Source organism: Cervus canadensis, chromosome 1 (genome assembly GCF_019320065.1).
Source record: "Cervus canadensis isolate Bull #8, Minnesota chromosome 1, ASM1932006v1, whole genome shotgun sequence".
Classification (NCBI taxonomy): domain Eukaryota; kingdom Metazoa; phylum Chordata; class Mammalia; order Artiodactyla; family Cervidae; genus Cervus; species Cervus canadensis.
Window position 1 is genome coordinate 40777320 of NC_057386.1, and position 22030 is coordinate 40799349.

The following is a 22030-nucleotide window of genomic DNA, read 5'->3' on the forward strand; positions in this document are numbered from 1 at the left end:
ATGTATCATGTCTCTTTGAAATCTAAAGAGTTTTAAACTAGAAGAAGCATCAAGACTTGTTAACTTCTCCCACAGATATTGTTACAAACCTGCAGTTGTCAGGTTAAATGACATATTGTTAGAAGTCAAGAGAATTGAATGATGTATTTCTTACGAAAGTCGATAAATGCCCCTGGGAGAACATGTCCTCTGGACCGCCAACTCTTAGGTGACCAAGTTCTTAAGTAAAGACTTTCAATTCTGTTTGTCTCTAAATATCACTCACGCAGTGTCTGACATGAGGGTGTTCATCTGCTAAAATGTCAGTATAGAGGATGATGACATAGTAAGAATGGTTGGATTTTCATTAGATTGTGTGCCTGGTGTCATTTTAGTGACTGTTTGGACTGTAAGAATTCTTCAGTTTTACCACTGAAGTTGTAAGAACCTAAAGGTTGCTGTCACGTTAAAAGTATTATAATCCAATTAGTTCAAAATCTAGGTTTCCATCACAATTTGGAAAACACTGGACATTATTATCCAAGCCTACTCTACTTTGGATTATTATTATTTTTTTCCTGGATGCTTATAAGGAAATTTTTGTGAAAGGTTAAAATTGTTTGTAAAGACAGAAGAGGCACCAATGATTCTGAAGGTGGAGTCTTTCTGAGGTAAAGTGAACAGCTTGCATCTTGAATATTTTATAAGATCTAGGTATTAGAACAATGTTTGTGATGCAAGAACACAGCGATCTAGGAACAAAAGGGAGATAGGGCCAAAGAACAGACTGTAATGTTTCATCAAAATGTTAGGCAATCTTGAGACTGAAAACAGGAATGGATGGATGGTAATACTGCAGATTGTTCCTAATAAGAGCTTTAAAAGCTTCATGATGTATCAACTGGATCCACACTGATGTGCCCTTGTATATGTAAATAAATGACTGATTTATGAGGGTACAATTGTATCTTTCAGATATATTTGGTCCTAGTCTACATATTGAAAATAAGTTGAAGGATTGAGGTCATTGCCTGAATATTTCAGGGGAGCAACCCCCACCTGCTTTGGAGGGAGGCTAGTATATTAGGTGAAGAGGAATAAAAAAGAAAGAAAAGAAAGGAGGGAAGGAGGAAGGGAGGGAAAAAAGGAAGGGAGGGAGGAAGGAAAGAGACTCTAAAGGTAATTAGGAAAAAAGATAAAACTTTAAAACAGCACTTCCGTTAAGAAATATCTCCTACTTTTCTCATCCTAAAAGAAGAAAAAGAGATTCCCAGGTGCCATCAGGGAGCAATGTTTCCCTTCAAAAATAAACTAAAGAACGAAGGAGAAAGAAAAAGAAAAAAAGTTAAAATAAAAAGTTGTCTTGTTAAATCAGCTACACATGGAGTCTGTCTGTGTAAGGAAATCAGCCTTTTCATTACAAATAGGTTTAAAAAGCCCTAGAGAACGGAGATGTGAACAGAAGCAATATTACCCACTAACAACCTAACTCCCTTTTCGGCATCAGCTGAGAGAAGATCAGCAGCATCATTGAACAGCGGGTTTGTCTTAAGATAAAGACTCATCTTTATTTCTTTCAGGATATAAAACTTGTATTTAAATCAATTCAGAGAAGCACTTTAGCTCTAAACATTAGAGAGCAGGGAGAGCCTATTTAATAAAACAGCATTATTTCATTTTCAAAGAAAGATACTGGCAGTCGCTATGAGTTTAAATTCTGTATTCTTTTCCTCAATTATAATTATAGATGGGTCTGAAAGGAAGCATGACTATTACTGTCATATTTATTCTTTTGACAGGTGTTATGGGACTGTAATTTGATGAAATGACTCAATACGCAGCTTCCCATCCAAATATAATTCCGTCATCAACACCAGTGGCTTAGGAAAAGTCCGCCTGCAAGCCTTTTCACAGATCTTGAACACTCTTCATATTTTAGTAGCAATTCATATTCAGGAAAATGGGGGGAGCCCTGTCTCTGAGGTGGCAAAAGCCAAAAGGAACAGTGGGTGTTTCAAGAAGGCTGTTGCTCAGTCAACTGTCCAACTCTTTGAGACCCCATGGACGGTAGCCCGCCAGGCTCCTCTGTCCATGGGCTCTCCTAGGCAAGAATCCTGGAGTGGGTTGCTATTTCCTTCTCCGAGAAGAAGGCTGTTAGTTGGACAGCTTTCTTTTTTCAAGAGGGTGGCTCGGATCAGGGAAAAGGGCACGCAATACAGCTCCCTCATTAACAGACGCCAAGTCCCGCGCGCGCCCGGAAGAGGGCGCTCCGCAAACAGTCGCCTGGCGGGGGCGGTGCTTCAGCGGCCGGGGGGCGCAGGCGCACTCTTGGCCGCCGCGTCCGAGGCGAATGTTCCCCGGCGGAGGCGGGTGAGCGGCTCTGCGCAGGCCGAGGGCGGGAGTGTGGGCGGTCGCGCGGGGATCCGAGCCACCTGGGACGGCAGGGATGGACTGCAGTTAGGAGGCTTCGGGGTGTACTCGACCTGGCGCGGCCTGTGGAAGACTCAGCGCCGCTCTCTCGACCCTCTGGCCTCCAGAGAGCCGTGTCCTCCGGAGTGCGGCTCCATGGACACGCCGCAGGCCTCGCGGGGCTGGCTGAGGGCCAGGGGTCGGGGGAGAAGGCCCAGGACTTCGGGGAGGGCGCTTGGGGGCGCCACGAGGAGCCCAGGGGTCTGCGGGCGCCGGGCCTGCTGTGAAATGTACCTGTCGGGCCTCGGTTTGTCAATTTTTTAAAAGCAGTCTTGGCCCTGCGCGGCCCGAGTGCTCGCAGCACCCTGTGAGCGCGCTTACCTCGAGTCACCTTCATCTACTCTACTGCCTAACAGATCGAGTCCATGGCCGGAACTCCTGAGCCCTTGGGAGTTAACCTTTCCTTTTGTTTTTACACGGCATGCAGTTCACCCCGTTAAAGTGAACATCTCAGTGTCTTTTTAGTTTAGTCACAGGGCTCAGGCCGCTCTCTCTGCCTTCACCCAGCCACACTCTCCTTGTCCCTCAGATTTAATGTCCCTTTCTCAAGAAACCTTCTCTGACCCTTGACTGGGTGAGGGACCCCGTGTGCCAGTCCTCGGGACGTGAATTCCACTTCGTGGTGTGTGTGTGTGTGTGTGCGTGCTCAGTCGTGTCCCTCTCTTTGCGACCTCATGGACTGTAACCCACCAGGCAGCTCTGTCCATGCAATTTTCCAGGCAAGAGTACTGGAGTGGGTTGCCATTTCCTTCTCCAGGGGGCTCTTCCCAACGCCGAGATCTCACCCACATTTCTTGAGTCTCCAGCATTGGCAGGGGGATTCTTGACCCCTGCACCACCTGGGCATGCCCAGTCGCTTCATTCAGTATGTCCAGTTCTTTGTGACCCTATGGACTGTATCCTGCAGGCTCCTCTGTCCATGGGATTCTCCAGGCAAGAATACTGGAGTGGGTTGCCATGCCGTCCTCCAGGGTATCTACCCAATCCAGGGATCGAACCTGGATGTCCTGCATTACAGGTAGATTCTTGACTGTCTGAGCCACTGGGGAAGCCTGCACCATCTGTAGTATTTAGCTAATACTGGGTGTTTTTTTTTTTTTTTTTTATCCTCTGTTAATGTGTAAATTTCTTGGGGTGAAGGGTCACCTTGATTGTTTCTGTAACTCCAGCATCTAGCACTTTATCGGTGCTTGATGACTGTTTCAGCACACACACTGTGCTCAGGACACAGCCATGAACAAAATTAACTCCCTGCTCTTGTGGAGCTTACACTCCAGAGGGGATGAGTACAAAGAGAAGAATGCTGTGGAGCAGAGAAGGCGGGACTGCAGTGTGGTCAGAGAAGGTCTCAGGTGAGACCTGGATACACAGGCGGGTGAGCCACGTGGGTGCCCTGAAGAGTGGTTAGGTATGTGAAGGCCAGCAAGGAGGCCAGAAGGCGGAGGAGCAGGAGAGGAAAACGGTAAACTAGGAGCCCTTGGAGACAAGCCCTGGTGTGTGTAGAAAGAGCTTGAGTTAAGAAGAGAGAAGCCCAGCTATGGCTCTCACCAGGTTCTTCTGTGTGACCTTGAGCCTCCGTTTAAGTAGCCCCTTTGAAATACCCAGCCCAGTATCTGACATCTGGTAGCTGTGCCAGTTTCCTTCTTTGACCCTCGGATAGACTGTGGTGGCCTGTGCGGGCAAAGCCATTGGCACAAAGCAGTCTGATATCACTAGATTCAGCTCAGGTTGCTGGTGGCTCTGCTCTGCAACCAGTGTGTTTACCTTTTGGATGATGTTTCTGGTTTGCTTTTGGGGGATGACCTCACCAGGTTGACCTCTAACACATGAAGGCCCAGGGTGGTTTGGGCCTCCAAATGTGATGTTCGAGATCCTTTGAGACAGCACATGTAATAGAGCTGAGGATTCAGAGCCCGAGGACCCGAGTTTGAGGCCCAGCTCTGCCACCTGCTGGCTTCATGTCTTCAGGACAGTCCCCTCCTCCTGCCTTTAGTTCCTCTCTGGTAAGTGAGACTCCATTAGTACACATTTATTGAGATTTTGTTATGTTCCCGGGCACTGTTGACTATGGAGGGGTGACTAATACAGTAGAGTCTCTGTCCCCCAGAAGCTCACAGACATCTAGGATCACAGGTAGCTGGGTAGAGTAGGAAAGGCTAAGATGTCCAAGTATACAATGGTGCCAGCCCCTGGCCTAGGCACTGTACTGATGTGAGTTTGTGTGATCTTTGCAAATCCCCCAGTGATGTACATAATCCGTTGTCCAGTTTATAGAGGAGGAGGCAGAAGATCAGAGAAGGTGAGTTTCATGAGAGAAGATGGAAACAGACTTCATCCAACCAGACTTGAATAAAGAACATTCCACAGAGGCTGGTGAAGGGTGTGTTTTTTGTAGGATGTGTCCGTGGGTGGCACTGTGGGGGCCAGACTGGAAGGAGTCTGATTAGGAGGCACTGTTCCAAAGCTGGAAACAGAGGTAGTGTCTACGGAGGCTGCAAGGCTCAAGGGTGGAACATGGGATTGGAGCCTTGACCATGTGAAGAGAGACTGGAGGAGCAAGGGTTGTTCCATTTCTAACTTAAGAGAATGTGCATGCAAGCTGGAGCCCTGCAATTGGGAGCAGAACCATTCTGTTCCTGTATTGCGACTTTCCTCATCCCGAAGAATAATTGCATATTTAAACAATGGGTTGTTCAGGCTTAATTTAGCTTGTATCTGTGCTCAGTGGGGCATAATTTCTGATTATTTTCTGTAGTTCCATTCTTTCTTTTTTAATGTATGGCTTTTTCCCCAATTTATTTTTAGGTGTCTTTTTGTCAGGGCACAGGTTAGGGAAAGAGACAGTGGGGTTAAACGGGGCCGAAGCCCTATTTTTCAGCATCTCTGATGGTGATGCCGTGCGGCTCCCAGGAAATTCCCTTTGTGACTTTATTTTCATTCTTTTTCTTTATTCTGTCTCATTCTCCTGTATTCTGTCATCCTCTTTTGAAGAGTCCATAAACTCTTCAGAGTTTCCTAGGAGCTTTTTTGTTTTGTTTTGGTATCTCTGGTTACTCCTTTGGTTGTGTAAGTGACATTAGTCTTGGGACTTGTGTTTTCGTCTGTATGCAGGGGGAAGCCATAGATGAGGGTCTTGGGCTTCTGAAAAGCATGGAACAAGGGTTTATGGAGAAGGTCGAGAAACAGGAACTGGACATAGTATAGTCAAGTGCTTCCATGGATGCTGGGACCTGGTCTTGACGAGCCCTGGGGAGAGTTCTCAGTTGGGGTCCTTAGCCCTGATCTGGACAACATTTGTGAGTGTCTTAGATATGGACATAGGTGGTGTTAGGAGCAGGTAAGGGCATGGACTTTGGAATAAAATAGGCCTAGGTTTGATTCCTCACCTGACCATGTACTAGCTATATGGCCTCTAGCAAGTTGCTTATGTCTAGAGTTGCTGTTTCCCTGTCTATAAAATGGGGCTAATGATACCCAGTCCATAAGGCCGTTCTGAGGATACATGAGAGAACACATGTAAAGCTCTCAGCACCCCCCTGGCACACGCTAGTCACTCCCTGAATGGTAGGTGGTAAGACACGCCGTCAGCTGTGCAGAGGCTTGGGTGGGAGAGCCAGGGAACCTGCCAGGTGTCCACCTCTGTGCTCTGAGGGCTGAGTCCAGAGTCACACATGGGCTAGAGGCTCCGAACGGGTGCCTTGCAGGGGTGGCTGCAGAGCTTCTTGAAGTTACTGTCTCTTTGTACCCCATTTGTGACTCGTATGTGATTGCTTCTTTGCTTTTGTTGTGGTGAATTGAATTGAATAACAGACAGGATCTGGTACCCCAGAGATTGTGGCAGATTGTGACTCTGGACTGAATTAATAAAATATAAGATTGGGAAACAGACTTAAGCATAGTTCATGGGGAAAAAGTTCCTTTGAGTCAAATGCCAGGGCCATATGAGGGCTGGAGCAGAGAAGGCAGTCTGGGCTGCATTCCTTGGATTCCCAGGTAGAGGAGCTGGGAATTGCCCCCATGAGCTCCAGTGCCCATGGACCTGGTCAGAACACAAACTGTGGTTTTTCCCTCTGGAGTATGTTTAAGAGTGTGCACTGGGAAGACCCAGAGGAATCGGGTGGAGAGGGAGGGGGGAGGGGGGATCGGGATGGGGAATACGTGTAAATCTATTGCTGATTCATGTCAATGTATGACAAAACCCACTGAAAAAAATAAATAAATTAATTAAAAAAAAAAAAAAAGAGTGAGATGGATAATGAGGGGGTGTGTCCAGAGAGAGGAGGGTGGGTGAGATGGGGGTTACAGCACTTTTAGCTTGCTTATCTCAGAAACGATAAGGCTGGGGGTCTGGGATAACTGACCTTGAATACTGACAGTCTGGACTTGGCAGTAGGTTAGGGAGACTTTAGCTCCAAAAGGCAGAGCTCAGAACAGTGAGTAAAATTTTCCAGAGCAGATCTCAGCTCTGAAGTGAAAGGACTTCAGTGCACTGCTGAGAGGGAAGGAGTTGAGGGAGAAAAACTGGGTGACTCCCCGCCAGTAAGAAGAGATTTTTTGACAGCCCGTGTGCGGAGGTCGCGTTCAGGGCTCTGGCATCCTGGTTTTGAAGGGTGACCTACTTTGCACTATTTCTATTCATTCAAGTTGACACCTTTTCCCATGAGCCTGCTACTTCGGGTGTTTTTGTAAGTTTCTAATTCATTAAAGGCTGTAGGATGAGTAACCAGAACTCACTTCTGATTTGGGAAAAAGCTAAATAAATTTCACCTGACCTGTGGTTTGATTTAAAAGGAAAAAACGTCTATTTTTTTCTTCCTTTCTGATGTATAGAGAGCTTACTGAGTCGATGAAACCCACAAATCTCTCTTGATCTCACTTTGCACCAAAGGCTTCCTTTAGCAGGCCATTCCTATTGTGGACATGTGTGCTCAGTTGTGTCCAACTCTTGGCAACCTCATGGACTGTGGCCCACCAGGCTCCTCTTATCCATGGAATTTTTCAGACCAGAAGACTGGAGTGGGTTGCTCTTTTGCCGTCGAGGGGATCTTCCCAGCCCAGGGATTGAACCCGCATCTCTTGTGTCTCCTGCATTGGCAGGCAGGTTCTTTCAGATAGAAGCGTGAAAAGGACATCTTGACTTACTCTCTTTTCTTTTACTGCTCCTCCAGGGTCAGAGCAGGGCCTGGGAGAGGGAGGTCATATTCCGTGAGCCACTGTCATAAACCAGGCACATGTGTCTCTTATTTAATCCTCACATCAGCCTTACCATGGTTTGGGGCCCACATGCTTCACAGTTCTACTCAGTCAGTACTCGGGGGCAGACAAGTGGCCTGACAGTTGTAGGGGAGAGGGAGGATTCACTCTAGACACCCCTCTGTTGAGTAGCCACTGCATGCCAGGCACGGTGGGAGGGACAGAGAGGGTAGAGCTGGGAAGAGTGGAAAGTGTGTGGGGATTTGGTTGCAGATGGGGTAGAGATAGGGGGTTGATTGGGGAACATCTTCAACACCCCACTCCACCACAAATACACACATACTCGAGACCCTTGGGTTTGTTCTGTGGATGCCATGTAAAGATATCAAGCAGTGGGCTCAAAGATGAGAGTTTTGTTTTCAGAGGCTCAGTCTGGCTGAGCATAGGGAGAGATTGAAGAGGCAACGGTTGAGAAGGATGTTGGGTTAATCCAGGCCTAAGGAGTCCTTGGAAAAGGAAAGGCCTCCTTTCGTCCGAGAACTTAGGGATGTTGGGGCGCTGGAGCTGGAGCCAGAGCCCACAACCCAGCTCCGCTGCTCACTGGTTGTGTGTTTGTGGGCATGTCAGCCCACTGTTCAGCCTCAGTTTCCACATCTGCAAAGTGGGGATGATAATGCTTTTCATCAGGGGGTAGTTGTAAAATAACCTGCACCATGCTTAGCGTCTTGGTTGGGTCTCAGGTGAAGATGGATTTTGTGGTGGAGGGGAGTTGAGGATACTCTGGTCTGAGGGCCTCTCTAGACTCAGTGAAGTAGGTGGCGTCGGTGGCCTGCGAGAGTTCCTGCGGATGAGCTGGAAGCTGGAAGAAGCCTGGAGTATCTGGGTGGAAAAGTAGGGTGTTTCTGCCAGAGGTGATGCCCAGAAGTACCGAGGCATGGAGGATCGTGCGGACAGCAGCGGTCCTCACTTTATAGTGGGCAGGCGCACAGGACCATCTCTTACCTTTGGATCGAGAAGGCAGCGAGGAGGCTTGAGCTGCTGTTTTCTCAAGCTTGGGGAGTGCTTGGATTTTGAGGTTCTTCAGTCAGCAAGCACTGATGGAGGAGTCCACTGGGTGCCCAGGGCTGGCCTGGGCAGAGGCGCCGAGGTGGCGGGCCTGACACAGTCCTTGCCCTTGTGGGGTTTGGCTGGGCAGGGAGATGGACAAGAAAGCAGAAGGTTATTCCGTGGGCAAACAGATAAGGAAGTGAGTCTCATTCCATGTGGGGGTAAGAGGGGTAGGAGGAATTAACCAAAAGGAAATTATTGAAAGAGTGTTAGAAGCTCTGAGAATCAAGGGAAAAGCTGGAGAACTGGGCAAGGATCTAGACATTTCTGGAAGGTCAGGCAACAGGATCTTTCAGAAAAGTTCAAAGCAGGAAGAGGCTGATTCAGACCCACGTAGCAGTGCATGAACTCTCTTCCGGCTCTTTGTGACGCTCCTCAGGACCCTGTTTCCAGGGGTGGCAGATGCTCACGTGGTTCGTGCCCGGGGGCTGTGCTCATGTGTGCTGGGTCGCTCAGCTCTGTCCAGCTCTTTGTGACCGGCTGTCTGCAGGGTGCCAAGAGAGCTCACGTTTGCCTGGACTCAGCGAGTCGTGGGTGATGTGTTGAGGGGTGGTGGGAAGGGGCCAGATCAAGAGCGGGTCTGGGAGGAAGGCAGTATGGAATTTATTCTATAGACCAGTGCTTTTTCAAAGTTCAGTACCACCTTCATGACTCTTGGCATATCCAGATTTTCAACTGCATTCTCACTTGCTTGATATATTTTTAAAAATCACTTTTCTGCCCGTTCAGTTTTTAAACTGTTTTGAGCTGTGATACCCATAAGATTATGGAACTTTTTTCTTATTACACGTGAAAATAAATATCAAAGTATGACAATAAAAGGATGTTGGTCCATATACTGCTTAAAATATTTTCATCTTTGTCCCATGTTTTGGGAAAAGTTGTCATGAGTGATGGGGCTGGAGTGGACATCAGGGGCTTTGCATGACTTGCTGTGATGTGTGTCTGGAAAGATTCACCCTGGCTGTTGATTGCAGAATAAATTGGCAGACAGTAGATTGTTGGGAACTCTCGCAGGTGTCTGCCTGAGCTGTGATATGAGTCTGAGCCAAGCCTATGCAGCAGAAATAGGAGGGGACAGATTTGAGGGGGTGTCCAGAGGTAGAATTTGTTAGGATTTAGAGACCAGTGGTGGGCTTCCCTGGTGGCTCAGTAGTAAAGAATCTTCCTGCAATGCAGGAGACCTGGGTTCCATCCCTAGGTCAAGAAGATCCCCTGGAGAAGGGAATGGCTACCCACTTCAGTATTCCTGCCTGGAGAATTCCATACACAGGAGCCTGACTGGCTATAGTCCATGGGGTCACAAAGAGTTGGACACGACTGAGGGACTAATGTGCACGCACACACACAGACCAGTGGTGTGGGGATTGAAGAGAAGGTGGGCTGTCTCTGTGATGGCTTTGGGAAGACAGAGGTGTCTCCGATGAGGCAGGGAGCCAAGGTAGAGGCTAAGGTCAAATTCAAAGAGCAGGATATGAGAAGTAAGCGTTCCTAGCCACAGGGTTTGACTACAGGTTTGGCAATGGTGATATGAAGTTCCTTGCGCCTTAAATAATAGCAAACCCATGCTTTAAATTAAATTAAAGCATTTTAAACTCTTCTGAGTGGACCCACACAGGCATTCTCTGCTCGTTATTATGAGAATGACTAAGTATTATAATTGAGCTGAAAATAATCTCCCGCCCATACTTGCTGGGTTGGTTTCTAAGTATTGAGTTTTTAAACAAAGTTGCATTCTCTCCAAGTGTTAATTTTAAAGACTGCAGATGGTAACCATCTGTTACACGACTAGCATTTTACAATGTTTGATTAGCACTTTATATAGATTGGGGAAGCCTGTCCAGGGAGTCTGCCCTGCCCATCAGGTTGGGGATTTCGATGATATGTCTTCTGTGGGTGGCCCTTGAAAGCCTTTGCCCCACCATATGTGGTTGCCCTCTCTGCTGCGCTGAAGTGTGGCTAGTTGGCCTGGCAGGTTGCGCCCTGCCCTGTTTGCAGTCTTCCTTAGAGCTGGAGCCGTCGGAGCTCACTGGGGACGCAGAATGTGGGAGGGCTGGATCTCTCCATCAGTCAGGACTCTCTTGGTTGCAAGTGACAAAACAACAAACCCAAATCTAGGGGTGGGACTACCTTCAGGTACATGGTGTTTGGGCTCAGGTGACTTTTTCACACCTGGTGTCACTCAGGGTCTCAGCTCTGCCCTCTGCCCTGTCGCTTCAGTCTCAGGCTTCTAGAGGAGGCAAGATGGCTTCTTTGAGGGTGAAGTCCTCTCAGCCTCAAGTCTAGAGTGGAGCACCCCTGCAGAGGCAGTGAGATCTGCTCTGGCTGGACCAGCTTGTCACGTGCCCATCTGTGAGCCAATTCCAGCGACCATGTAGATGAAGGGCTCTGAATGGTCAGGCCTGGAGTGGAGCCCCGCCCAGACCTTGGGGGCGGAGACCTGGAAGGGTGGAGCCCCAGTGGCTCATCCCCGGATGTTACCAAGTGGGACGATGGGTGATGGGGGTCAGCGGCCATGAGCCCACCCCAGTGTGAGAGTGAGAGGCTAAAATACAAGGAGCAGTTGGCAAATTTAGCTGTGGAGACGGACAGACATTGTTACCAGGAAGATAATATGCTGGAAATGGAATGAAAGAGCCTCTGAAACTAGTTCCTTACTAAGTTTCCTCTCATAGTTTAACTCTTCTTTACTTTCCTCTCCTAGTTTAGCTCCTTAGTAAGTTTCCTCTCCTAGTTTAAGACAGATTAAATTTCCTATCCTGGTTCTTTATTTTTTAGAGGGGGTGCAGGTTGTCTGTCTTTTTTATATGTTACTTTTAAACCAAGGCCAACTACTTAATCTTGGTCTTTTAGCTCCTGCATTTGGAACACAGTGAGCGTCTCTCTAAGAGGGGAAATCTTTGCAGAGAAGATAACAGATTCTTTTCAATCCAGTTCAACAAACAGGGCACGAAGTGAAATGTTGGGGCCTGGGCCAGGCTCTGGAGGCCTGGCAGCAGGTGAGTCCCCAGCAGTGTGGGAAGTGCTATAACAGCTTCAGAAACAGGGCACTGCAGCCCCCTCACGCAACCAAGCAAGGGACAGTCATAAAGGGCTTCCTGGAGGAAGCAACACTGAGCTGGCCCTGGAAGGACAAGCACGGTGCCTAAGGGGGAGGAGATGGGGAAGGGAGCTCCAGGCTAAGGGGGCCGTGTGTGCATAGGCATAAGAGGTTACCTACTTGATGGCTCAGGGGATCTCGGAGAAGATCCTTGCCTCTGACAGTGGAGTGAGCCCAGCACATTGGTTCCAGAGCTCATCCTGGCGTCAGTGTGGCGGCGGCTGGGGAATGACAGGCTTCAGGCAGGGACACCAGGCAAGATGCTGTGGTCGCGGTCCAGGCAGGATCCTGTGCGCATCTCGTTAAATTGCAGGCCTGGTTGTTTTCAGGTGAGATTGGGTTTCTCATTAGCTGCTGGTGATGTCAGTGCTGCCCGTCTAGGACCACACTTTGATTAGCGAGGCTCAGACCTCCGGGCATCTCCACTCTCCGCTTCATCCTCCTGAAGTCAGCTGGTTTCTCCGTGATTGTGATGCAGGGTCTTCTTGCTTGTCAGTCTCCAGAAGAAAGACCACAGGATGCGGCTGTGCCTCCCACCTTTGTCCTTGCGGGTCTGCTCGGGGCTGAGCCTCCTGCAGGGCTGATGCCCAGCCTGAGCTCAGGGGCTCGGTTCCATGGGGATCTGGCCTCCATCCACACTGGATCAAATACGCCTGCTTCGCAGAGTGCTGGAAACTGGGGGCCAGGGCAAAGTATTGGCTGGATGCCTAGAAGTGATGCTCTGTGTTTTCCAGGGACTGAGGTCTGGCGGATGGCCCCACTACCGGGGGCAGAGCTCGTCCAGACGCCACTGCAGCTCTACCGATACCTGCTGCGCTGTTGCCGGCAGCTGCCAACCGAGGGCATCCAGGAGCATTATAAGCATGCCGTCAGGCAGGTGGGAGCAGGGTACGCTGGGCTTGGGGTGGGGGTGGGGCTTCCTGTGGTGGGGCCGTCACAGGGTTGGGGGCCAGTGGCAGTGGGCAGGGCTGGTCTTTCAGGTGGTGATGGTGTGGGGTGGTGGCATTTGGGTAAGAGCTACCGGAAAGCAGTGCTGGCCAGCCCAGCTCCTCTCTAGTTTCTGTTTAGGAAACAGAATGCATCATCTGGGCACACCAACTCTGTGCCAAGGCTTGAATAAGACAGCTGAATGGATAATTAAAATTGAGTGTGAGACATAACATCATTTTGACAGGCATTTCTGCCAATAATGCACAACCTGAATTTAATCATGAGGAAACATTAGGTAACCCAGACTAAGTGACCATCTACCACTTAATGGCCTGTGCACACCAAACACGTCAATGTCATGAAACACAAAGGCAGACGGCTACTCTGATTTAAAGGGGACTAAAGAGACGTGACAACTAAGTGTCAGGAGTGATCCCAGATTGGATCCCGGACCAGAAAAAACGATGATAAAGATTACTGGGAAATTCATGAAGTTGAAATATGAACTGTAGATTAGATAATAGTACTATGTCAGTGTTTCTCATTTTGATTACTGTGGTCAAGTACGAGAATGCCTGTGTTTACACGTCTGAAGTATTCAAGGATGAAGGGCATGATACCTGCAACGTTTAAATGCTTTCTCAGATTTTTATACAAACCCGTATAGAGAATGATAAAGCAAATGTGGCAAAATATTAACAGTTGGTGTTTCCAGTAGAGAATTCTTTCATATTATTCTTACAGCTTTTCTGTAGATTAGAAATTATTTCCAAATAAAAAGTTAAAAACTAAAATGTATACAAATATGATGTTGAAAGTAAAAAAAAAAGGCAGCAACAGAGAGCTGTGGAAATATGGAGAAGGAGCAATTAACTGTCTGAGGGAATCGGAGAGGACTTCCTAGAGGTGAGCATTTGAGTTGCTCCTGAAGATAAGTAGGAGGACGTGGGATTGAGAGTGGCAGGTCAGAGGAAGTAACCAGTTCTTTTGAAGGGCCACGAGTGCAACACCAGTGGACCTGAGTCTCATGTTGCTACTCAAAGGGGAACATCTGGCCAAGGCAAACAGCAGACCCACACTGCGCCACTTTGGGCCTGGCTGGATTTTCCAAAGCCCCCCTCCCCATTCCCCTTCCTTCCCTGCCTGACTTTCCAACAGGGACCAAGAGAAACTCTGTTCTTCCCCAGGGAGAAGGCATGCAGCAAGCTCAGCCTGCTGACAGTAGGCTTCCTGGGAGCAGCAGAGAGATGGAAGCGTCCTTAGGCCCCTGCTGCCTGATAACCTTTGGACCTAGCTTGATTCGGGGGTAACTCGGGGCCAGTCTTCCCTTTCACGGCTGCCCTGCTGGTAGGAGCACAGGCTGTGTAGTCAGACAGTCCAGGATTCAGATGCTGCTGCCATTGCCTAGTGGCGAGTTAGAGTTTTGGAGCCTGTTTGCTCACTTCAGGGCAGGTTTGTCGTAACTGTGTGTGAAAAAAAACAAAACAAAACTGTGTGGAAGAGTAAGAGCAATGCCAAGGACCCCATGCCCACCACATGCCTGGCCCTTGACTGGAGCTCTGAAGCGGCCAGTCCTGATTTTTACCAAGTCATTGTGTCTTATACTTAAACCCCCAGAGTTTCCGGGTTCATTCGGATGAGGACAACCCTGAGAGGATCCAGCAGATTATTAAGAGAGCCATTGAAGATGCCGACTGGATCCTGAACAAAGTAAGCCCTTGGCTCCTGTTTCCACCTGCAAGTTGGGAGTTGAGGGCTATAATCTCCGTGACCACTAGGGGTCGCCCCAGCCCCACAGTTGAGACTGATGAGTGTTTTCCCCTGCCCCTGACCAGCAGCTCCCCTCCTCCAGAAGACTAAAGGGGATGGCAGATTTCCTTCCGGTTGCAGTTTCTGCAAAGGGGTGCACATCCTCAGTCCCTAAAGGCAAACAGTGCTGAATAAGCTAAGATGGGGCTACAGGAAGACGGAAGAGTCTTCCAGGCAACAACAGTGCCAAAACCGACAGCAGCCTTGTGACGGCTCAGAGAGGAAAGCTGGCTGGGTGAGGCCGTGTTACTGAGGAAACATTCAAGTATCTGTTTTGGTGGCGGCAGGAAGGGAGTCAGAATATAGACAGGCTTGCTGGTCCTCACACTTTGGTATTAGAACAGCCTGAGAGCTGGAGCACACCCCACTTTCCTGTCCTTCTGAATCAGATCCTCCAGGTGTGGGGTCTAGGATTTGTTTTTCAAACTCAGGGATAAGACCAGATGGTTTCTGACTGTTGTCTTCTAGAACCTGAGATTCTTTTTTCCCCTCCGAATAAGACTCAGCTTGAAGTGAAGGCTGGACCGACCACAGTTTTCAGTTCGAGTGTTCCCGGTGTCGTTCTTGTCCTCTCTCCCCAACTCCATCAGCTTCCTTTTCCATGGGTACCAACTAGAGACTTGACTGTCTGGTGCCTGCTGACAAGGTGCTACTGCCTCTAGGAAGCCCCTGCAGGAGGTGACTGAGGCCTAGTGACCACAGTTATCAGGATTTCCCGGGTCCTCCCTTCCCTTCCGGTTTCCCTCACCCACTCCTAATGATCGCTCTGTCTTACAGTATAAAAAACAAAACTGAGACTCCAGGGTGTAAAGAGTGCAGCTGACTTGGCGACGCTGACATGGAGAGCCCTCGCTTCGCCCGGCCCTAGCAGCAGCAGCAGCCATGCTGGGATATCCATTGGCCTGGTTGGCTGGGAGCAGGAAATCAGCAATAGGAGAAGCTTGTTATTTGCTCAGACTGCGCTTCTTGCCACACTGGTGTCCCCAGCGTCCTTCACATTTGCTTTTCCAGCTGGTGATGAGGTGAGCTTTGGGGAGAAGGTGTTTTCTCACTTTGCTCTGAAAGTGATTCATTTACTCTGGACGTCATCCTTTGAGAGGCAGAGTTGGTATCCCCTCACACAACAGCCTGTGCAGAGGACAGGGCATGGGCTTTACAATCAGGCTGATCTAGATTTGAAGCTCAGCTCGGTGGCTTTTCGAGGGTATTGGCTTCAAGTCCAGTTCTTCCTTCATTAGGATTAGATAAGATGAAATCAAAGAGCCTGACACAGGACATGGTATGTGGTGGCCAGTAAATGTCCTTCTGAGGAAGCCGGCCTCTGACACCCTCGTGGTGCTCACGCATCTCTCTGGCTCCCGCAACATCAGCTCTTAGTTCTCTGTGGGCTTGTCCTGTCCCTGCTTGTCACCCCAGGCCCTGAGCCCTCACAGTTGCACTGTGCCCAGCGGTCTGCCCAGCAGCTGCTCTTCTGACACCGATCCTCCCAGCCCAGAGAGACAGAAGCCCTGGTCTTTGTCTTCGTGGGATCTGTCGTGTCTCAGAGTGTCGAAACGAAAAACGCCCGGGCATCTGCAGTAGACGCCGATGTGTTCAGGCTGCAGTGAACCCGTGATCTGTGTGACCAGCTCTTGCCTACTTTGGCTCCATCTTAGAAGGAGAGGGAGGAGGAGCAAGCAAGCAGTCGTGAGGGTCGTCGTGAGCCTGAAGTCTGTGGAGAAGGCAGACCTGGGTCACGTCCCAACTCCACACAGAGTGCTTTCGGGTAACTTACCTCGCCTCCTTCAGTCCCAGTTTCCCCATCTATCCAGGCAGTAATGACCGTACCTACCTCACGGGGCCGCAATGAGCAGTCATAAGCCCTAATGTATGCCAAGTGCTTCACCCAGGACCCGGCCTGGGGAGCCAGGGAGAAGGGAGCTCCTTTTCAAGAGATTGAGCCCCCTTTCAAGGTCACAAAATGACTAAGTTGGGTCTGTGAATGTACCAAACCCTCTAGATTTAAGAGGGGAAGGACAGCAGTAGGGGCAGAGGGAAAGGAGGGTGAGAGGGAGGCAGGGGGGAGGGCGAGCAGGGAACATCAGGGTGACCGGCTGGAGTGGGCGGAGCAGCCAGAAGATGCAAAGAGAGACCACACCAGTGGTGAGTGTCCCCCGAGGACTCCCAGCCAGAGGATGAGCTTGCAATCACGTGACTTACAGTAACTCAGATACACCCATGTGCGCTCAGCTGATCAGCAGATCATGAAGTAAATACATCAGCGCTCTGGTGTATGTTCCCTACTGTGTGCTGTCATGTTCGATGTTGAGGGTTAGAGGCAGGCAGACAGAAAGCTGCCAGGAGGGATCATTCTTTCATGTTTTAATTCATTAATTGAAATGTATGGTCCTAGATAAAGATAAAATTTCAGAACTTGCATGAAGGTTGAGGCATCTCTCTTCCAGGTGGGATCTGCTCCAGTGGGAAACCTGCTGTCAGAAGAGGGGACCACGGGCGGGCCGCCTTTGCTAACTTGGGGTGAGGGAGTGGCAGGGGCTGCCTGGCAGACGGACAGTTTCACCAAAGGCTTGGAATAGCACCACTTGCTCAGGAAGTCCCACGCTCTTCTGTGTGGTTGAGACACTGGACTAAAGAGACGGTTTTGCAGCCATCTCTTTATGTAATTGTCTCCTTTCTGAGAGTGAACCCCTTGAGGGCAGGGGCCATATGCTGGTCAGTGCAAAATCTTCTGGGCCAGCTGTGTGCCTGCTGCCCAAGTGGTGAACTTTAAGCATTTGTTGAATGGAAGAATGATAATCCAGGCAAACTGATATGCCTCTTTTGTTGGAGTGTTTATTGCTTTCTAATAATGGGGGATGCTGGGAGGTGGTGATTATTTCTTGGCCAACCACTGGTATGTGTGTATGTGTGTGTGTTCGTATCACTGATGCTCAAATAAAGTCTTAATACTATTATGGAAGTAGTTTTCACTTCGAGAATCTCCTGAAAGGATTTTAGGGATTCCTTGGATTGTACATGGAGTCCATGGACTGCACTTGAAGATCACTGTCTCTGTGTAATCTGAATAAACCAGAATACTAAGAGGATTTTTACCTCCTTTCTTGATACCATGGCTTTGTTACTTTGCCTAAGATTGTATTCATTTTTTTTTTTTTAAAGAACCAGTGTCATCTGCTTTGCATTCAACATTTAACATGAAGAAAATCTTGAAAGACATGATGTGAGGGGAAGCAAAAAACACCTTCGTAGAAGAAGTCATGCTTAAGCTCAGTCTTCATAGAGGAAAGAATGTTTTTTTCAGGTGAATAAGAGAGGCAAGAAGAGCATGCCAGATAGGAGGAGACATATGAGCAAGGACATATGGCACGAATAGGTTAGGGTGCTGAGGAGGGTGAGGAATCTAATTGGAAGGGACAAGGGTACCAGATAACAGCATGAACAGGGCAGGAGGGAGGTCAGCAGCGGGGGTAAGAAAACCCACATTTGTTTGGGAATGGGAGCAGGTGAGACTGGTGATTCAAGAGGCCTGCTTTGGTCCAGGGGCTGAAATGAACAGGCATAGCAGTCTCAGGCTCAGCCAACCTCAAGGTTATGAGCCCTAGTCAGTTTCAGAGGTCTAATGAAGCTTCTCTTGTGCATTCATTGCTCAAAGCTGAACGAGAACAGCATACCTCCCCAGATGTCAATGAGAAAAGATCCACTCTCTCCACAGATGCTGTGTCTCCATGGTATTGACAGCCATTGGTAGCAGTTAGGAGGTAGAAAGAGAGATTCTGATGGTTTGGAGAAACCTGATCTTGATGGCACTAGTGGTGAAGACCCTGCCTGCCAGTGCAGGAGACAAGAGATGAGGGTTCTATCCCTAGGTTGGGAAGATCTCCTGGAGGAGGGCATGGCAACCCACTCCAGTATTCTTGCCTGGAGAGTCCCAATGGACAGGGAAGCCTGGTGGGCTACAGTCTATGGGGTTGCTGAGAGTTGGACACAACTGAAACGACTGAGCACGACCTTGAATGAAGCTAAGTGCCTTCTCAAGAGCATGCCCCTCCTTTGGGGCCCACTGCTATCCCTGTAGACCCCTGGACTCAGACTGGGTGTTTATGGAATTAAAGGCTTTGCTACTCTATCAGTGAGTTCCAGAGGCAAAGATCATGACTTCAATGCATGCAACAAACGTCTGTGAAGCCGCTACACTGTGCAAGGCATTGTGCTAGGTGTTGGTGAAAGTGAAAGTCACTCAGTTGTCCCACTCTTAGCAACCCATGGACTCTAGCCTGACAGGCTTCTCTGTCCATGGAATTCTCCAGGCCAGAATACTGGATTGGGTAGCCATTCCCTTCTCCAGGGGATCTTCCCAACCCAGGGATCCAACCCAGGTCTCCCGCATTGCAGGTGGATTGTTTACCATCTGAGTCACCAGGGAAGCTATAATTTCCTTGCCGGGTGCTGGTGGGTACTGTTGTGCCGGGGTCCAGCCTCGGCAGGATCCAGCGGATACCCTCGGGATGAACGGCGTCGGCGAGAGAGAGAGAGAGGATACGTGAGACCAGCCTTGATAGGGCCAAGTCTGCAAGGGAGAGAAAGAGAGAGAGAGAGAGAGAGAGTGACCAGACGGCAGGTGCAGCAGTCTGGCAGAGTCTGGCAGGGTCTGGCCATGCTTTATTTTTTACCTTAGCTTTTATACCCTAAGTTAGTACATTTCTGAGGGGAGGATAGTTTAACATTACATCAGCTTGTCCTTCACGAAACCAGGGTGTTTTCTGCATACTTCTTTGTTTATGAGGGTCTTGTACATTATCTTCTGGCCTTGGGGCCTATTAACATTTTATGCAAGTCAGGTGAATGTAAACCTATTTTCTGTTTCTGTGGTGATCTTAACAGAAAAGGTAACAGTCTCATAGGGCAACAGTACAGCATGTCACAACAGAAGTATAACCTTGTTAACATAAAAATTAATTCTTCTGCAGAAGTTGTCAGTTGAGTTTATCTAAGAAGTTTACCCCACACTGACTCTGCGACTTTGGTGAGGCAACCTCTGCCTAGCACTCCTGGGTGACAATTAACAACCGTCTCATTGGTACCACACTAGGGCTAAGCTCTTATTTTTCTAGATCTATAACTATATTAACAATGGTTTCCATAACACAACCTTAGCACATTAAGAGCAAAAACACAGCAAGCAAATGTTAACCCAATTACCACTTTTAGAATAATTTTTCTTATGTTTTCCAATAGGGCTTCCTTACTCCCCGAAGGGCTCTATGTCTATTAGGGCCTTTATATGATCAGGTTCTTTATGCTGTTTTATGATTAGGGTATTATAAGCAGTCATGCATACTAGTACTAAGGGCATAGATGCATTTGCCAAACAAACTAAAATACCAGCAAAGGAGTTTAAATTAAAACACTCCTTTCACACTGGATAATCTCATAAAATACCACCACCTGGGAAACTTATTGATTAAAGTTCTAAATTGATTCTTATTTGGAAAGAGATCGGGGAAGGCCTTCTGCCTGTGTCACAGAAATTAGGGAGTAGTCTATTGAAGCAAGCATCAGAAAGATATCATCTTTAAGGTGAGCGCCGGGGGCAGCTTCTCGGAATCCCTGAAAACCTGATCTGCCTTGCCTGTCAGGTTTTCTCCTCATGACCTTGTCATGGGTGGGATCTCATGAGCTGGCCTTTTCGAAACCCCTGAAAACCTGATCCGCCTTGCCCATCAGATTTTCTCCCTCACGACCTTGTCATGGGTAGGGTCTCATGTGTTGGCTCCTAGCACTGTTGTTTAGGGCCTTAATCTGGATTTCAGTCACATTTTCTTACTTAATTCATTGGTTCAACAAACTTTGAGCACCTTTTATATATCAAAAATTCCATCTCATTCTGTCAAGGTTGGGTTATGGGTGGTTTAATTTCTTCTCCTTATTGATCTGTATGGTTTCTGGAGACGTATGGAGAGATTTCATTTTGGGCACCTGTGACTATCCACAGGAATCTAGTTTTTAATCAAACTAAATAAGTTTTTTCCCCTATAAGTTTCCTGTTTATAGACATTAGCCCACATTTACAAACACATGTAACATATGCTGGCTGAGAAATGGTTAATCACTTTGAAAATATGTTTTTCTGACGTTTGCACCTTCCTGTTACCCTGAATCTTTAAAATTCTTGAATTGGAGTGATAAGATTTGCCAAGGGGGCCAACCTGTCTTTCAAGGCTCAACCTCCAACCTTTAGGCATGTGCGTAAATAAACATTCTTATCGGTTTCTTCATCTTAGCTATGCTGTTGATTTCATCTTTCTGGTCTGGGCCCCTGTAAATAATTGGCTATGTTAGAAACCACTGCTTGAGGAGCTTGGAACTTTGATATACTGCTGGTGGGTATGTCAAACATTGCAGCTGTTTTGGAAAACAGTTCAGAAGTTTTCCAAAATGTTAAACGTGGAGTTACCACATGAATCAGTGATTCTACTCCTTTGTATATACCCAAGGGAAATGACATCAGTTCAGTTCAGTCGCTCAGTCGTGTCCGACTCTTTGCAACCCCATGAATTGCAGCACGCCAGGCCTCCCTGTCCATCACCAGCTCCCAGAGTTTACTCAAACTCATGCCCATCGAGTCGGTGATGCCATCCAGCCATCTCATCGTCTGTCGTCCCCTTCTCCTGCCCCCAATCCCTCCCAGCATCAGGGTCTTTTCCAATGAGTCAACCCTTCGCATGAGGTGGCCAAAGTATTGGAGTTTCAGCTTCAGCATCAGTCCTTCCAATGAACTGATCTCCTTTAGGATGGACTGGTTGGATCTCCTTGCAGTCCAGAGGACTCTCAAGAGTCTTCTCCAACACCACAGTTCAAAAGCATCAATTTTTCGGTGCTCAGCTTTCTTCACAGTCCAACTCTCATATCCATACCTGACCACTGGAAAAACCATAGCCTTGACCAGACAGACCTTTGTTGGCAAAGTGATGTCTCTGCTTTTTAATATGCTATCTAGGTTAGTAATAACTTTCCTTCCAAGGAGTAAGTGTCTTTTAATTTCATGGCTGCAGTCACCATCGCAGTGATTTTGGAGCCCCCAAAAATAAAGTCTGACACTGTTTCTACTGTCGCCCCATCTGTTTCCCATGAGGTGATGGGACCAGATGCCATGATCTTAGTTTTCTGAATGTTAAGCTCTAAGCCAGTTTTTTCACTCTCCTCTTTCACTTTCATCAAGAGGCTTTTCAGTTCCTCCTCACTTTCTGCCATAAGGGTGGTGTCATCTGCATATCTGAGGTTATTGATATTTCTCCCGGCAATCTTGATTCCAGTTTGTGCTTCTTCCAGCCCAGTGTTTCTCATGATGTACTCTGCATATAAGTTAAATAAGCAGGGTGACAATACAGAGCCTTGACACACTCCTTTTCCTATTTGGAACCAGTCTGTTGTTCCATGTCCAGT

General features: G+C 48.2%; 1 protein-coding gene across 3 annotated transcripts; it reads left to right on the forward strand.

Annotated features, from left to right (window-relative positions):
- Positions 1-2283: 2283 nt before the first annotated feature.
- LYRM9 (LYR motif containing 9) lies at positions 2284-17542 on the forward strand. 3 transcript variants are annotated; one of them, XR_006271698.1, is made up of 5 exons: positions 11616-11747; positions 12583-12725; positions 14396-14488; positions 15365-15609; positions 16004-17542. XR_006271698.1 is itself a non-coding variant. In XM_043480085.1 (4 exons), the coding sequence occupies exons 2-4, from the start codon at positions 12600-12602 to the stop codon at positions 15380-15382; spliced, it is 237 nt and encodes a 78-aa protein (XP_043336020.1). In that variant the 5' UTR covers positions 2284-2349; positions 12583-12599; the 3' UTR covers positions 15383-17542. The 3 variants fall into 3 exon arrangements, 2 of the variants coding, with proteins under 2 accessions (XP_043336020.1, XP_043336011.1); XM_043480085.1 differs by lacking the exon at positions 11616-11747 and adding an exon at positions 2284-2349 and having other exon boundaries at positions 15365-17542; XM_043480076.1 differs by having other exon boundaries at positions 15365-17542.
- Positions 17543-22030: the final 4488 nt, after the last annotated feature.